Genomic DNA, 18,664 nt, shown 5'->3' on the forward strand with positions numbered 1-18,664 from the left:
CGGAGAGGTTTAGGGAGGGAGTTCCAGAGCTTGGGGCCCAGGCAACAGAAGGCACGGCCACCGATGGTGGAGCGATTATAATCGGGGATGGTCAGGAGGGCAGAATTAGAGGAGTGCAGTCATCTTACGGGGATTGTGGGGCTGGAGGAGATTACAAAGATAGGGAGGTGCGAGGGCCATAGAGGGATTTGTAAACAAGGATGAGAATTTTGAAATCGAGGAGCCAGTGTAGGTCAGCGAGCACAGGGGGTGATGGGTGAGTGGGACTCGGTGTGAGTTAGGACACGGGGCAGCGAGCACAGGGGGTGATGGGTGAGCGGGACTCGGTGCGAGTTAGGACACGGGGCAGCGAGCACAGGGGGTGATGGGTGAGTGGGACTGGGTGCGAGTTAGGACACGGGGGCAGCGAGCACAGGGGGTGATGGGTGATGGGTGAGCGGGACTCGGTGCGAGTTAGGACACGGGGCAGGGGGCGATGGGTGAGCGGGACTCGGTGCGAATTAGGACACGGGGCAGTGAGCACAGGGGGTGATGGGTGAGTGGGACTGGGTGCGAGTTAGGACACGGGGGCAGCGAGCACAGGGGGTGATGGGTGAGCGGGACTCGGTGCGAGTTAGGACACGGGGCAGCGAGCACAGGGGGCGATGGGTGAGCGGGACTCGGTGCGAATTAGGACACGGGGCAGCGAGCACAGGGGGCGATGGGTGAGTGGGACTCGGTGCGAATTAGGACACGGGGCAGTGAGCACAGGGGGCGATGGGTGAGCGGGACTCGGTGCGAGTTAGGACACGGGGCAGCGAGCACAGGGGGCGATGGGTGAGCGGGACTCGGTACGAATTAGGACGCGGGGCAGCCGAGTTTTGTATCACTTTTAGTTTACGTCAGGTAGAATGTGGGAGGCTGGCCAGCAGTGAGTTGGAATGGTCAAATCAACAGGTAACAAAGGCGTGGATGAGGGTTTCAGCAGCGGATGAGACGGGCGATGTTACAGAGGGGGCAACAGGCGATCTTAGTTATGCTGTGGCTATGTGGTCGAAAGCTCATCTCGGGGTCAAATATGACAGCAAGGTTGTGAACAGTCTGGTTCAGTCTCGGACAGGAGTTGGGGAGAGGGATGGAGTGAAGACGTCCAGGCGATGTTTGCGAGCTAGTCGTGATGAGCTGCTGGCCTCCCCAGACTGAGAAGGGAGCGCTGATTGACCCGTCGGATAATAAAGAGCCTCTGTGGACAGGACACACGTGGACTGACTGGTCTGTAGTTGGTGTCTTATGCATCGCAAACCCGTGTGATCCAGGGAGGTCCATGCTGAGCCGGCTGGTGTAAGACTCGCTTGTTATCACCGTGTACTGAGTAATCTGCTCCAGATGTGCAATTATCCAATTTACCGAAGATCCGACCATAATTGCCGTGGCTGTTTTTATTTTGCTTTCTTGTCTTGTCCTGTTTCCCCGGGTCACACTTCCAGCCCACGGTCTTTGGTGCCTGGATAACTGGGATTCTAATTACCGTGTGGCGCACTGCTCCCCCCCCCCCCCCCCCCCCCCCCAAGCTCGTGATCTTTGTGCTGGGCTGTGAAATGCCGAGGGCTTTTACCCCTCTTTCCCCACTCCCATCAGACCGGGATAAAAAGCACATCGACCTTCCCGACAGCAGTCCTGTCCCGTCAGTGCAGTGGGATATCGGTGCCCCCCCCCCTGCGTGTTGCTGCCCAGCGCCTGGACCTGATCCAGAGCACAGTCAGGTTAGATCCAATTATGTATTCGGTTGGAACGATCCCAAATTGAATTTGCTGCGGGCCTGTTTTGCGGTGGGAATGTTCAGACTCTGCATTCTTTTTGCAAAGTGCATCCAACAAAAACATTGGGTGTGTACAAGTAAACATGTGCTTCGTTGTGTTTTAAATTCTGAATATTAATCCCAACAAACTGTTGACTTATAGCCACGTCGTCTTGGTGCGAAGATTAGTAGTTCTTTAATCGGCTGACACGTACATCGTGTCAACTCCCGCTGTTCGCTGACGCCTTGTGTGATCTAGCTCAGTGTGGCAATAACAACACGTGTGTAATGGCCAGTAATGGGCAACGCTCACAATTATAAAGAGGTTTTCAGATTATAAAGGGGGTTCGATAAGGTAGACGTAAAGATGTTTCCAGTTGTGGGGGGAGACCAGAACTAGAGGCTATCAATATCAGACAGTCACTAATAAATCAGGAGAAACTTCTTCACCCAGAGAGTGGTACGAATGTGAAACTTGCATAAAAGGAAAAAAGACTTGTATTTATATAGCGCCTGTCACAACCCCCGAATGTCCCAAAGCGCTTTACAGCCAATGAAGTGCTTTTTTGAAGTGTAGTCACTGTTCTGATGTCGAGGATACAGCAGCCAATTGTGCACAGCAAGCTCCCACAAAGAGCAATGTGATGATGAGCAGCTAATCTGTCTTTTTAATGTTTTTATTGAGGGATAAATATTGGCCCTAGCACACTGGGGATGACTCCCCTGCTCTTCTTCCAATAGTGCCGTGGGATCTTTCACATCAACCTGAGGGGGAAGCCTCGGTTTAACGTCTCATCCAAAAGAGGGCACCTCCGACAGTGCGGCACCCCCTCAGTACTGCCCCCTTCGACAGTGCAGCCCTCCCTCAATACTGTCCCTCTGACAGTGCGGCGCCCCCTCAGTACTGCCCCCTCCGATGGTGCAGCCCTCCCTCAGTACTGCCCCCTCCGACAGTGCGGCGCTCCCTCAGTACTGCCCCCTCCGACGGTGCAGCCCTCCCTCAGTACTGTCCCTCTGACAGTGCGGCGCCCCCTCAGTACTGCCCCCTCCGATGGTGCAGCCCTCCCTCAGTCACTGGTTTCCTCTACAGAGGGGAGCACATGCTGTTGAATTATCCCGTCGAGCAGTGACTACATGCCATTGGCTGTAAAGCGCTTCAAGAAGTCCGGTGGTCGTGAAAGGCGCTATATAAATCCAAGTCTTTATCATGTGTCATGCTGCCAGTGTCTTTGCTCTTCCAGTATCACAGCATTGAATTGCTGCGTGCAGGCAGTTTGCGAGCGCTCACTTGGTATAGAACTCTTTATCCCCCCCCCACCCGGTGTAACATCAGCTGCCTTGTGTGTCGGGACTTAAGGGGTTGACTGTGGATGGGCAATGGCAGACATTTAGAGACCGCATGGATGAACTACAACAATTGTACATTTCTGTCTGGCATAGAAATAAAAAAGGGAAGGTGGCTCAACCGTGGCTATCAAGGGAAATCAGGGATAGTATTAAAGCCAAGGAAGTGGCATACAAATTGGCCAGAAATAGCAGCGAACCTGGGGACTGGGAGAAATTTAGAACTCAGCAGAGGAGGACAAAGGGTTTGATTAGGGCAGGGAAAATGGAGTATGAGAAGAAGCTTGCAGGGAACATTAAGACGGATTGCAAAAGTTTCTATAGATATGTAAAGAGAAAAAGGTTAGTAAAGACAAACGTAGGTCCCCTGCAGTCAGAATCAGGGGAAGTCATAACGGGGAACAAAGAAATGGCGGACCAATTGAACAAGTACTTTGGTTCGGTATTCACGAAGGAGGACACGAACAACCTTCCGGTTATAAAAGGGGTCGGGGGGTCTAGTAAGGAGGAGGAACTGAGGGAAATCCTTATTAGCCGGGAAATTGTGTTGGGGAAATTGATGGGATTGAAGGCCGATAAATCCCCAGGGCCTGATGGACTGCATCCCAGAGTACTTAAGGAGGTGGCCTTGGAAATAGTGGATGCATTGACAGTCATTTTCCAACATTCCATTGACTCTGGATCAGTTCCTATGGAGTGGAGGGTAGCCAATGTAACCCCACTTTTTAAAAAAGGAGGGAGAGAGAAAACAGGGAATTATAGACCGGTCAGCCTGACCTCAGTAGTGGGTAAAATGATGGAATCAATTATTAAGGATGTCATAGCAGTGCATTTGGAAAGAGGTGACATGATAGGTCCAAGTCGACATGGATTTGTGAAAGGGAAATCATGCTTGACAAATCTTCTGGAATTTTTTGAGGATGTTTCCAGTAGAGTGGATAAGGGAGAACCAGTTGATGTGGTATATTTGGACTTTCAGAAGGCGTTCGACAAGGTCCCACACAAGAGATTGATGTGCAAAGTTAGAGCACATGGGATTGGGGGTAGTGTACTGACATGGATTGAGAACTGGTTGTCAGACAGGAAGCAAAGAGTAGGAGTAAATGGGTACTTTTCATAATGGCAGGCAGTGACTAGTGGGGTACCGCAAGGTTCTGTGCTGGGGCCCCAGCTGTTTACACTGTACATTAATGATTTAGATGAGGGGATTAAATGTAGTATCTCCAAATTTGCGGATGACACTAAGTTGGGTGGCAGTGTGAGCTGCGAGAAGGATACTGTGAGGCTGCAGAGCGACTTGGATAGGTTCGGTGAGTGGGCAAATGCATGGCAGATGAAGTATAATGTGGATAAATGTGAGGTTATCCACTTTGGTGGTAAAAACAGAGAGACAGACTATTATCTGAATGGTGACAGATTAGGAAAAGGGGAGGTGCAAAGAGACCTGGGTGTCATGGTACATCAGTCATTGAAGGTTGGCATGCAGGTACAGCAGGCGGTTAAGAAAGCAAATGGCATGTTGGCCTTCATAGCAAGGGGATTTGAGTACAGGGGCAGGGAGGTGTTGCTACAGTTGTACAGGGCATTGGTGAGGCCACACCTGGAGTATTGTGTACAGTTTTGGTCTCCTAACCTGAGGAATGACATTCTTGCAATTGAGGGAGTGCAGCGAAGGTTCACCAGACTGATTCCCGGGATGGCGGGACTGACCTATCAAGAAAGACTGGATCAACTGGGCTTGTATTCACTGGAGTTCAGAAGAATGAGCGGGGACCTCATAGAAACATTTAAAATTCTGACGGGGTTAGACAGGTTAGATGCAGGAAGAATGTTCCCAATGTTGGGGAAGTCCAGAACCAGAGGTCACAGTCTAAAGATAAGGGGTAAGCCATTTAGGACCGAGATGCGGAGGAACTTCTTCACCCAGAGAGTGGTGAACCTGTGGAATTCTCTACCACAGAAAGTTGTTGAGGCCAATTCACTAAATATATTTAAAAAGGAGTTAGATGAGGTCCTTACTACTAGGGGGATCAAGGGGTATGGCGAGAAAGCAGGAATGGGGTACTGAAGTTGAATGTTCAGCCATGAACTCATTGAATGGCGGTGCAGGCTCGAAGGGCCGAATGGCCTACTCCTGCACCTATTTTCTATGTTTCTATGTCTATGTTTCTATGACAGTGGTCCAAGGCTGGCACTCTGTAATCAAAGCACAACTTCATTATGTGGGACGTGGGCGGGGGAGTTTTTACACACATTATTCACCCTGTGACTGCTTAAGTGTTGAGGGATTATAAGGCAGTTCACTGGAATGCACTTCCCCCGTTTTAAACCGTCAAACCAAGAGGCGAGCGATATTTTCCCTTGTCTGATATTATCCACTTGTATTCACCAGCGAGATGGGATGGGTTCTCCTTACTTGACCCTCCAGTACTAATCCCCGCTGCAAGGCGGTGGGGGATTGCGGACAGAAGGCGCATTCCTTTTGAAGTCCGCTCTTATTCCCAACGTGCCCTTTTGTTGCGGACTGAGACTCACGAGGGCTTTACAGCTGCTCTGGGAGGCCGTGTGGACAGCTGCAGTCCACAACACTTCGTCAGTCTTCACCAGCTGCTCCTGCCTTTTGTCAACCTCGTTGTGAAACTGGGTGAGTTTTTTTTTAAAAACCTCACCTGTAAGGAGAGACTGTTCCCCGGGGCAGGAGGGTCAGTAACCAGAGGGACACAGCTTGAAGGTAATCGGCCAAGGGACCGGAGGAGAGATGACGATGTTTTTTTTACGCAGTGAGTTGTGATCGGGAACGCGCTGCCTGAAAGGGCTGTGGGAGCAGATTCAATAGTAACTTTCAAACCGGGAATTGGATCAATATGTCAAGGAGTAAATTCACCGGGCTGTGGGGAAAGGGCAGGGGGAGTGGGACTGATGGGATCGCTCGCTCACAGAGCCGGCACAGGCTTGATGGGCCCAATGGCCTCCTGTGCGTTGCAATTCTAGACTTGCACTGCAAGAGTAGCCAACAGCAGTCACCCGGTTACCCCTGCTGCCTGCACTCCTCGATATAAATAATTGACATTCAGGGGCAGACGGCATTGCAGATCCATGGGGCTATGAATTTTCTGTCAAGTTAAAGCCATTATGCACAGACTGTGCCTTTGTTCTGAGATGTGATAGTTCGGCAGACTGTACGGCACTGTACACTCAGTGCCAGTTCCAAGGGTTGGGCTGCTGTGCGCAAGGCTGACGGTGAACACAAGTAATCGCCGGCTCTGGAAGCGGCTGCTCCCTGATTGGTCAACATTCACCAATCAGACAGCAATCGTTACCAGTCCTTCAGCCCCGGTCATTTTAAAGGGTCGCGAGGTGTCAGCTGTGGCTCAGTGGCTCTCACTCCCTCCTCCGAGTCAGAAGGTCGTGGGTTCAAGTCCCGCTCTGGAGACTTGGGCACATAATCCAGGCCGACACTCCCAGTGCCAGGACTGGGGGAGCGCCGCCCTGTCGGAGGGGCAGTGCTGAGGGAGCGCCGCCCTGTCGGAGGGGCGGTGCTGGGGGAGTGCCGCCCTGTCGGAGGGGCGGTGCTGGGGGAGTGCCGCCCTGTCGGAGGGGCAGTGCTGGGGGAGTGCCGCCCTGTCGGAGGGGCAGTGCTGGGGGAGTGTCGGAGGGGCGGTGCTGGGGGAGCGCCGCCCTGTCGGAGGGGCAGTGCTGGGGGAGCGCCGCCCTGTCAGAGGGGCGGTGCTGGGGGAACGCCGCCCTGTCGGAGGGGCAGTGCTGGGGGAGCGCCGCCCTGTCGGGGCAGTGCTGAGGGAGCGCCGCACTGTCGGAGGTACCGTCTTTCGGATGAGATGTTAAACCGAGGTCCTGTCTGCCCCCTCAAATGGACGTAAGTGATCCCATGACCACTATTTTGAAGATGAGCAACGGAGTTCTCCCCGGTGTCCTGGTAAACATTTATCCCTCAACCAACATCATTTAAACAGATGATCTGGGTCATTATCACATTGCTGTGTGTGGGAGCTTGTTGTGCACAGATTGGCTGCTGCGTTTCCCACATTACAACAGTGACTGCACTCCAAAAGTACTTCTTTGGCTGTAAAGCGCTGTGGGACGCCCTGAGGTGGTGAAAAGCGCTGGAGAAATGGTCATCTATTTTTATTTACGGACCCCACTTACTGCTTTAGTATTTGTCTTGAGTTGGCCTTGTCCAGAGAGCACGATTTCAGTGGTATCCAAATCATCATTAATCACCCTGCAATATTCTGCCAGTGATTTCTGCAGCCTAAGTAGTTTCCTCGCTGGTAGAATCTGCCCAGATTTCACCCAAGATCAGTGAAGGTGTCGCAAGTGAGAGGGGAGCTTGAATTTCCGGAGAGGATGTGCGGTGGGGGGAGGAGGGGGTGCTGCCCGTGGCAACTGGGGGATACAGGAATGGAATCAAAAAAGGAGATATTGGGAGAGGTTCCTAAAGGCTTGATCAGAGTCTTGAATTAGATTCTGAGGGGGCTGGACAGGGTGGATGTAGAGAGGATGTTCCCCCTCGTGGGGGATTCTAGAACTAGGGGACATAGTTTCAGAATAAGGGGTCGCCCATTTAAAACTGAGATGAGGAGGAATTTCTTCTGAGGGTGGTGAATCTGTGGAATTCTCTGCCCCAGAGAGCTGTGGAGGCTGGGTCATTGAATATATTTAAGGTGGAGATGGACAGATTTTTGAACGATCAGGGAGTTGAGGGTTATGGGGAGCAGGCGGGGAAGTGGAGCTGAGCCCATGATCAGATCGGCCATGATCTTATTGAATGGCGGAGCAGGCTCGAGGGGCCGTATAGCCAACTCCTGCTCCTGTTTCTTATGTTCTCGGAGAGGGAGGTGGGAGTGATTGTCAGACTATGTGGCTGGGGCTGAAGGTACAGCCAGGAACAGTGGGGCAAGAGGGTGGAGGAGGAGAGAACATCACTGGTGAGCTTGATCGCTCCCTCAGCAAATGGTTACACTCTACTTCCCAACCCGAGTCGCTGGGTGATTCTTGTGGGGAAGGGAGGGTGAGAGAACGTTGGTTTTGTCCTTTTTCCCAATCGCCATTCCACCCCCTCTGTTCCTTCCTGGTCTGATCCACGGCGGAGAAGGCCTCATCTGGGGCACCAGCACTGCTGGAAAAGCTCGTGTCTATAACTAATGTGGTTCAATTGTTCGAGGATTTTGCCGGGTTCGTGGGCGAGAGTAGACACTGTCTGCCCGGACTCTCTCAAACCTTTGGCTCTAGCTCGCTCGCTCGGTTTCTCGAGGAGCTGGAATATTGTGGGATTAGTGGTAACCTGCTGCGGTGGATTGAGAACTGTCTGAGTGCCCTCGGGCAGAGAGTGGATTGGGATCTGCTTGGAGACTGGTTACCAGTGGTGTCGCCCAGGGATCAGTGTTAAGACCTTTGCTCTTTACCATTTTCATTAAAGGCCTAGATGTAAGCGTTCTACGATTGATCCTCAAGTTTGAGGACAAACCCCAGATACAACAGCAATTATTTATATAGCGCCGTTAACGTAGCAAAACGTCCCAAGGAGCTTCACAGGAGTGCTACAAGATAAATTTAACACCAAGCTACAGAAGAAATTATTACGGCAGGGCAAATGTCGGTTTTAAGAAGCTTCTTGGAGAGGCGGAGAGGTTTAGGGAGGGAGTTCCAGAGCTTGGGGCCCAGGCAACAGAAGGCACGGCCACCGATGGTGGAGCGATTATAATCAGGGATGCTCATGAGGGCAGAATTAGAGGAACGCAGTCATCTCGGGCGGTTGTGAAGCTGGAGGAGATTCGAGATAGGGAGGGGCGAGGGCCATGGAGGGATTTGTAAACCAGGATGAGAATTTTGAAATCGTGGCGTTGCGAGAGTTGGGACTGTAGAGAATGCTTAACTACTGCACACAGATCTCCATGTGTTGGGGGTTTGGCCCCGTGATTAGGCCAATGGGGCTTAACTTCGAACAGTGTAGTGTTGTGTACGGGGGCAGATCGAATGCTAAACCCAACAGGGAACCGAATTCAAGGCAGTGGTGAAAGAAAGATATGGGTGTTCTATTAATCTCTTAACGGTTCATGACCAGTGTCGTGAAGCTACAGCTAAAGTGAGCAGGATGCTAGATTGTAATCACAGGGCAATTCACCATAAAACAAAGCGCACCATTTTGTCCTTGGAACAGGAGCCTGGTCAGGTCTCCAGTTAGGACGCTGTGTCCAGTTTTGGTGGTCTCGAGTGGGGGGTGATATTGGGACATTCGACAGGGTTCAGAGGAGAGACACAAGATTAATTCAGTCTAAAAGAAAGATTTGCATTTACACAGCACATTTCACCACCCCCAGACGCCTCAAAGCGCTTTACAGCCAATAAAGTACTTTTGGAGTGCAGTCACTGTTGTATTGTGGGAAACACGGCAGCTAATTTGTGCACAGCAAGCTCCCATAGACATAGACATCGAAAATAGGTGCAGGAGTAGACTATTCAGCCCTTCGAGCCAGCACCACCATTCAATAAGATCATGGCTGATCATTCCCTCAGTACCCCTTTCCCGCTTTCTCTCCATACGCCTTGATCCCTTTAGCCGTAAGGGCCACATCTAACTCCCTCTTGAATATATCCAATGAACTGGCATCAACAAGTCTCTGCGGCAGGGAATTCCACAGGTTACCAACTCTGAATGAAGAAGTTTCTCCTCATAGTCCTAAATGGCCTACCCCTTATCCTAAGACTATGTCCCCTGGTTCTGGACTTGCCCAACATCGGGAACATTCTTCCCACATCTAACCTGTCCAGTCCCGTCAAAATCTTATACGTTTCTATGAGATCCTCTCATCCTTCTAAACTCCAATGTATAAAAGCCCAGTTGATCCAGTCTCTTCTCACATGTCAGTCCTGCCATCCCTGGAATCAGTCTGGTGAACCTTCGATGCACTCCCTCAATAGCAGGAACATCCTTCCTCAGATTAGAAGACCAAAACTGAACACAATATTCCAGGTGAGGCCTCACCAAGGCCCTGTACAATTGCAGTAGGACCTCCCTGCTCCTATACTCAAATCCCCTAGCTATGAAGTCCAACATACCATTTGCCGCCTTCACCGCCTGCTGTACCTGCATGGCAACTTTCAATGACTGATGTACCATGACACCCAGGTCTCGTTGCACCTCCCCTTTTCCTAATCTGCCGCCACTCAGATAATCTGTCTTCCTGTTTTTGCCCCCAAAGTGGATAACCTCACATTTATCCACATTATACTGCATCTGCCATGCATTTGCCCACTCACCTAACCTGTCCAAGTCACCCTGCAGCCTCTTCGCATCCTCCTCACAGCTCACACCGACACCCAGTTTAGTGTCTTCTGCAAACTTGGAGATATTACACTCAATTCCTTCATCTAAATCATTCATGTATATTGTAAAGAGCTGGGGTCCCAGCACTGAGCCCTGCGGCACCCCACTAGTCACTGCCTGCCATTCTGAAAAGGACCCATTTATCCCGACTCTCTGCTTCCTATCTGCCAACCAGTTCTCTATCCACGTCAGTACATTACCCCCAATACCATGTGCTTTGATTTTGCACACCAATCTCTTGTGTGGGACCTTGTCAAAAGCCTTTTGAAAGTCCAAATACATCACATCCACTGGTTCTTCCTTGTCCACTCTACTAATTACATCCTCAAAAAACTTCAGAAAATTGGTTAAGCATGATTTCCCTTTCACAAATCCATGCTGACTTGTACCGATCCTGTCACTGCTTTCAAAATGCGCTGCTATTTCATCCTAATGATTGATTCCAACATTTTCCCCACTACTGATGTCAGGCTAACCGGTCTATAATTACCTGTTTTCTTGATCCAGAGTCAATAGACTGTTGGAAAATGATCACCAATGCATCCACTATTTCTAGGGCCACTTCCTTAAGTACTCTGAGATGCAGAATATCAGGCCCTGGGGATTTATCAGCCTTCAATGCCATCAATTTCTCCCTCACAATTTCCCGCCTAATAAGGATATCCTTCAGTTCCTCCTTCTCACTAGACCCTCGGTCCCCTAGTACATCCGGAAGGTTATTTGTGCCTTCCTTCATGAAGACAGAACCAAAGTATTTGTTCAATTGGTCTGCCATTTCTTTGTTCTCCATTATAAATTCACCTGAATCCGACTGCAAGGGACCTATGTTTGTCTTTACTAATCTTTTTCTCTTCGCATGTCTATAGAAGCTTTTGCAGTCAGTTTATATGTTCCCGGCAAGCTTCCTCTCGTACTCTATTTTCCCCCTCTTCATTAAATCCTTAGTCCTCCTCTGCTGAATTCTAAATTTCTCCCAGTCCTGCGGTTTGCTGCTTTTTGCCAATTTATATGCCTCTTCCTTGGATTTAACACTATCCTTAATTTCCCTTGTTAGCCACGGTTGAGCCACCTTCCCCGTTTTATTTTTACTCCAGATAGGGATGTACAATTGCTGAAGTTCATCCATGTGATCTTTTAAATGTTTTCCATTGTTTATCCACCATCAACCCTTTAAGTATCATTTGCCAGTCTATTCTAGCCAATTCACGCCTCATACCGTCGAAGTTACCTTTTCTTAAGTTCAGGATCCTAGTTTCTGAATTAACTTTGTCACTCTCCATCTTAATAAAGAATTCTACCATATTATGGTCACTCTTCCCCAAGGGGCCTCTCACAACACGATTGCTAAGTAGTCCCTTCTCATTACACATCACCCAGTCTAGGATGACCAGCTCCCTGGTTGGTTCCTCGACATATTGGTCTAGAAAACCATCCCTATTACACTCCAGGAAATCCTCCTCCACCGCATTGCTACCAGTTTGGTTCGCCCAATCTATATGTAGATTAAAGTCGCCCATGATTACTGCTGAACCTTTTTTGCACACATCCCTTATTTCTTGTTTGATGCTGTCCCCAACCTCACTACTACTGTTTGGTGGTCTATACACAACTCCCACTAGCATTTTCTGCCCTTTGGAATTCCGTAGCTCCACCCAAACAGATTCCACATCATCCAGGCTAATGTCCCTCCTTACTATTGCAGTAATTTCCTCTTTAACCAGCAACGCCACCCCGCCTCCTTTTCCTTTCTGTCTATCCTTCCTAAATGTTGAATACCCCTGGATGTTGAGTTCCCAGCATTGGTCACCCTGGAGTCATGTCTCCGTGATGCTAATTATATCTCATCCATTAACTGCTATCTGCACAGTTAATTCGTCCACCTTATTCCGAATACTCCTCGCATTGAGGCACAGAGCCTTCAGGCTTGTCTTTGTAATACACTTTGCCCCTTTAGAATTTTGCTGTAATGTGGACCTTTTTGTTTTTTGCCTTGGGCTTCTCTGCCCTCCGCTCCCCCACACAGCCATGTGATAATGACCAAATAATCTATGTTAATCTTGATTCAGGGATAAATATTGGGCCCAGGACACCGGCGATAACTCCCCTGCTCTTCGAAATAGTGCCATGTGATCTTTTACGTCCACCTGGTTTAACGTCTCATCCGAAAGAGGAATTTCAGATCTCCCCCACCCCAATTGGCTGTGGTTTTTTTGTGTTTTTGCCTCTCTGGGGCAGTAAATGCTCTGGGGGGGTGTGGGGAAAGTGTCGGAATTGTGGAGCACTTGGCATCACAATTATCTGGGACGGGCCTGATAGACCAGTGGGTCACTTCCTGTCCCACCATTTTGTGATGTTGGGAGACCAATCCTGATCGCCCAAATGTCCACCGAGCTTTATTCAGCCAACTGGCCACAAACCAAGATCTGGACCCTGTCTCTCTGCTCCCTTCACCACCCTCCTCCCCACTTTACCGGGCCTCTGTCAGACTCTCCATCACCAGCTGAGTCTCATCAGAGAAGCTCAAAGCTCACAATTAGCACATTGATGATGCTTCCTTATTTGAGGAACCTACATTGCTTTCGCCTGCATCTATGGTAGCCTCGAAAGCTACTCAATTGTAAACAATACCTATGACAGTTCAAGTAGGCCTACATTGGCTCCCCGTTAAGCAACGCCTCGATTTCAGAATTCTCGTCCTTGTTTATAAATCCCTCCATGGCCGTCGCCCCCTCCCTATCCTCAGACAACGTGGACCATTTTCCATACCTCGGGGGGCCTACTATCAGCAAGGGCAGACGTCGATGATGAAGTCCAACACCGCCTCCAGTGTAGCCTTCGGTCGCCTGAGGAAGAGAGTGTTTTGAAGACCAGGCCCTCAAATCTGGCACCAAGCTCTCATGGTCTACAGGGCAGTAGTGATACCCGCCCTTCTGTATGGCTCAGAGACATGGACCATATTCAGTAGACACCAAGTCGTTGGTGAAATACCACCAATGATGTTTCCGCAAGATCCTGCAAATCCCCTGGGAGGACAGACTCACCAATCATGCCAACATCCCCAGCATCAAAGCACTGACCACACTCGACCAGCTCCGTTGGGCGGGCCACATTGTCCGCATGCCCAACACGAGACTCCCAAAGCAAGCAGTCTATTCGGAACTCCTGTACGGCAAGCGAGCCCCAAGTGGGCAGAGGAAACTTTACAGGGACACCCTTAAAGCCTCCCTGATAAAGTGCGACATCCCCACCGACACCTGGGAGTGCTTGCCAAAGACCAGTCCGCCCTAAGTGGAGGAAGTGCATCCGGGAAGGCGCTGAGCACCTCGAGTCTCGTCGCCAAGAGCGTGCAGAAACTAGACTTCCCACCCTCCCTTTCCTTCAACCACTGTCTGTCCCACCTGTGACAGGGACTGTAATTCCTGTATTGGACTGTTCAGCCATCTGAGAACTCACTTTGAGTGGAAGCAAGTCTTCCTCGATTTCCGAGGGACTGATGATGATCTCTGTAACCTCCTCCAGCCCCACAACCCCCCGAGATGTCTGCACTCCTCTAATTCTGCCCTCCTGAGCATCCCTGATTTATAATCGCTCCACCATCGGTGGCCGTGCCTTCCGTTGCCTGGGCCCCAAGCTCTGGAACTCCCTCCCTAAACCTCTCCGCCTCTCTACCTCTCCTTCAAGACGCTCCTTAAAACCTCCCTCTTTGACCAAGCTTTTGGTCACCTGAGCTAATTTCATCTTGTGCGGCTTGCCGTTTCAATTATTTGTTTTGTCTTAAAACACTGCTGTGAAGCGCCTTGGGACATTTTACTACGTTAAAGGCGCTATATAAATACGAGTTGTTTGAACATTGTCGGGGCAACCAGCGAGGGACAATAAACTAAGCCATAAATTATGGCGGGGGGTGGGAGGAATGTTCTGCTCACAGCTCATGTTCCAAACTCCTGAACTACAATAATCCTGACCCTGTGACTCATTCTTTGTCTGCAGCTGGCAACCTGAGCGGCAGCTTCCCTTCAGCGATGTGCGTTTACCACCTCCTGCAGACTTCAACAAAGAGATCAGTGAAGGGGATGAAGTTGAGGTAAGACGAACGTTGCTTTGCTAATATTGAGAGGTTGTATTGTTCTTGGTATATGATCCCAGCCTGCCCCCTCCCAATCCGAACACCTTGCTCGTGGTTACTACGGTTACAGTGGGACTTTGGTCAATGGTGACCGCCAGGATGTTGATGGTGTCGAGCTTCTCGAGTGTTGTTGGAGCTGCAACTCATCCAGGCAAGTGGGGAGTGTTCCATCACACTCCTGACTTGTGCCTTGTAGATGGTGGGAAGGCTTTGGGGAGTCAGGAGGTGAGACACTGGCCGCAGAATACCCAGCCTCTGACCCGCTCTTGTGGCCACAGTATTTATGTGGCTGGTCCAGTTGAGGGAGTGCAATGAAGGTTCACCAGACTGATTCCCGGGATGGCAGGACTGACGTATGGAGAAAAAAAACTGGATCGACTAGGCTTATTTTCACTGGAATTTAGAAGAATGAGGAGGGGATCTCATTGAAACATATAAAATTCTGACGGGATTGAACAGGTTAGATGCAGGAAGAACGTTCCCGATGTTGGGGAAGTCCAGAACCAGGGGTCACAGTCTAAGGATAAGGGGTGAGCCACTTAGGACTGAGATGAGGAGAAACTTCTTCACTCAGACAATTGTGAACCTGTGGAATTCTCTGCCACAGAGGCCAGTTCGTTAGATATATTCCAGAGGGAGTTAGATGTGTTCCTTACGGCTAAAGGGATCAAGGGGTATGAAGAGAAAGCAGGAATGGGGTACTGAAGTTGCATGATCAGCCATGATCATATTGAATGGAGGTGCAGGCTCGAAGGGCCGAATGGCCTACTCCTGCACCTACTTTCTATGTTTCTAGGTTTCTGGTCAATGGTGACCCCCAGGATGTTGATGGTGGGGGATTGGGCAATGGTAATGCCGTTGAATGTCAAGGGGCGGTGGTTAGACTCTCGCTTGTTAGAGATGGTCATTGCCCGGCACTTGTGTGGTGCGAATGTTACTGGCCACGTATCAGCCCTAGCCTGAGTGTCATCCAGGTCTTGCTGCACACGGGCATGGACTTCTTCATTATCTGAGGAGTTGTGAATGGAACTGAACACTGTGCAATCATCAGCGAACATCCCCACTTCTGACCTTCTGATGGAAGGAAGGTCATTGATGAAGTAGCTGACGATGGTTGGGCCTAGGACACTGTCCTGAGGAACTCCTGCAGCGATGCCCTTAGGCTGTGGTGACTGACCTCCAACCACCACAACCATCTTCCTTTGTGCTCGGTATGACTCCAGTCAGTGGAGAGTTTTCCCCCTGATTGCCATTGACCAGTTTGACTGGGGTTCCTTGATGCCACACTCGGTCAAATGCTGCCTTGATGTCAAGGGCAGTCACTCTCGGCTCCTGGAATTCAGCTCTTTTGTCCATGTTTGGACCAAGGCTGTAAAGACAGCCTGTGTTTCCAGGCGCGTTCCTGTCAGTGCTTTCAGGATTAAAAGGAACCTTTATCACTTTCTGCCCAGTCTGTGCTTCTGGAATTAAATGCTTTCTCGGACAGGGAAGGAGTGGCTTGAGTAATGCCTTAACCAAAGCAAAAATGCTGTGGATGCTGGCAATCTGAAGTAAGAGCAGAAAACACTTTGACATGCTCGGTGGGCCATTCAGCATCCGTGGAGAGGGAGAAACCGAGTTAATGTTTCAGGTCGATGGTCCTCGGTCAGAACTGATCAAACCCGAGAATGGAAACGGAAAGCAGCGAAGGTGAAAGCGACACTCTCAAATCCCATCGGAGCATTCCTGGGAGAGGATGGCAGTGAATGAAAGACTCAAACCAAGGGAAAATACTGCGGACTCTGATCTAAAACTGACGCTGGCCATGAGGGTGGAGGGGTTTAGGGAGAATCCTGAATCGGGACATCTTTACACACACGGAATGGACATCCACATACATTGGTAGCAAAATCGCTGGCACCATTTTAAAAACCACTTGGATGCTGCAATGCGGGAAGTGTAGTGATGAGTGTGCGTGGGTTTCAACGGCCTGTGACTGGCCTCACTTGTAAGGGCGATGTAACTGGTCAAGCAATGCAAGGGAAAGCTTCTGTATGCGTGTCGTGTACCTGGTTATTTGGTTAAAACATAGAAACATAGAAACTAGGTGCAGGAGTAGGCCATTCGGCCCTTCTAGCCTGCACCGCCATTCAATGAGTTCATGGCTGAACATTCAACTTCAGTACCCCATTCCTGCTTTCTCGCCATACCCCTTGATCCCCCTAGTAGTAAGGACCTCATCTAACTCCTTTTTGAATATATTTAGTGAATTGGCCTCAACAACTTTCTGTGGTAGAGAATTCCACAGGTTCACCACTCTCTGGGTGAAGAAGTTCCTCCGCATCTCGGTCCTAAATGGCTTACCCCTTATCCTTAGACTGTGACCTCTGGTTCTGGACTTCCCCAACATTGGGAACATTCTTCCTGTGTCTAACCCCGTCAACATTCTTGCAGGGTAGATGCAGGGAGGATGTTTCCCCCGGGCTGGGGAGTCCAGAACCAGGGGTCACAGACTCGGGATAAGGGGTCGGCCATTTAGGACTGAGATGAGGAGGAATTTCTTCACTCAGAGGGTGGTGAATCTTTGGAATTCTCTGCCCCAGGGGGCTGTGGAGGCTCAGTCTGAGTATATTCAAGATGGAGATCGATAGATTTTTGGATATTAAGGGATACGGGAGAATGCAGGCAAGTGGAATTGAGGTGGAAGATCGGCCGTGATCTCATTGAATGGCGGAGCAGACTCGAGGGGCCGAATGGCCTGTTCCTAATTCTTATGTTCCTAGTTTGGCTCTGGACTTTTCTAAACATCGTGTTGTGCACCTGGTTTCAGCAGCAGCCCAACAAGAACAAAGTATGGGGTAAGAAATGGTGAGTTCTGAGCTGCCACGGCCAGTTTGTATTTGCTGGTGGTTATTGTGTCCTTTCCTTCAGCACTGGAGCAGGCAGCCAGCAGCCATCTCTGCCTAGAGCGAGGCTGGCCTTGCACCTGTCCAACCACAACGCGACTGGACGTTGACTTGAGTTTTTACATTGAATCTGTGTTGCTTTTTCCACCCTGATATTCTCCACAGTTGTCTGCACGTATTATACAAAACCGTTTCTAGATTGTAATGTCGCCGCTGTTAGATATTTCCTTCATGGGCTCTTTGCTGAAGAATCCATAGCAACACATTGCTATTGAGAACTAGTTGGTTTATCAGCAAAGGTTTAACAATCAGACGACACATTACCAGTCCATCCACCAGGCTCACAGCCATCTGCCCCATCGTGGATCCCCCGAACCCAACTAGCCGGGGTTTTATTGAGTCTTGTGAACATCACGTGACTGGCTGAGCCACTCACAATGCAACGGCCCCACAAACCTGAGAGCAGACTCACCAGTGCATGCATTACGGCCGCGTCTGACCATTCACGCTGTGTTTCTTGGCAACACTTGTTTCAAACAATGAGTTTAACTTTTCAAGCCGGGCCGGTCCAGTTGGAAGAGGGGACTGGGCTGAATGGACTTCGACTGAAGCAAACTTGTACAAAATCAACCGATGTGATTGTGGAATTAATGTTGCAGGTATACTCCAGAGCCAATGAACACGAGCCCTGTGGTTGGTGGATGGCGAGGGTCCGGATGATGAAGGGAGATGTAAGTACCCTACATAACCTCGGTGATCCAAAACTCGCCCCGAGTCCCACTCGCCCATCACCCCCTGTGCTCGCTGACCTGTTTCCTAACTCGCACCGAGTCCCGCTCACCCATCACCCCCTGTGCTCGCTGACCCCGTGTCCTAACTCGCACCGAGTCCCGCTCACCCATCACCCCCTGTGCTCACTGCCCCGTGTCCTAACTCGCACCGAGTCCCGCTCACCCATCACCCCCTGTGCTCACTGCCCCGTGTCCTAACTCGCACCAAGTCCCGCTCACCCATCACCCCCTGTGCTCACTGCCCCGTGTCCTAACTCGCACCGAGTCCCGCTCACCCATCACCTCCTGTGCTCACTGACCCCGTGTCCTAACTCGCACCAAGTCCCACTCACCCATCACCCCCTGTGCTCACTGACCTACATTGGCTCCCGGTTAAGCAACACATCGATTTCAAAA

At 50.3% G+C, this 18,664-nt stretch overlaps 1 protein-coding gene across 2 annotated transcripts in view; it reads left to right on the forward strand.

Annotated features, from left to right (window-relative positions):
• The window catches only part of LOC139232709 (RNA-binding protein FXR1-like), a 96,496-nt gene that overhangs the window by 33,905 nt on the left and 43,927 nt on the right, over positions 1-18,664 (forward strand). For both annotated transcript variants that reach the window (XM_070863194.1, XM_070863195.1), the window contains exons 3-4: positions 14,457-14,550; positions 18,137-18,208. In XM_070863194.1, the coding sequence (XP_070719295.1) occupies positions 14,457-14,550; positions 18,137-18,208 (166 nt within the window). The remainder of the gene's footprint in view (positions 1-14,456; positions 14,551-18,136; positions 18,209-18,664) is intronic.

This window comes from Pristiophorus japonicus, chromosome 20 (assembly GCF_044704955.1).
Source record: "Pristiophorus japonicus isolate sPriJap1 chromosome 20, sPriJap1.hap1, whole genome shotgun sequence".
NCBI lineage: Eukaryota > Metazoa > Chordata > Chondrichthyes > Pristiophoridae > Pristiophorus > Pristiophorus japonicus.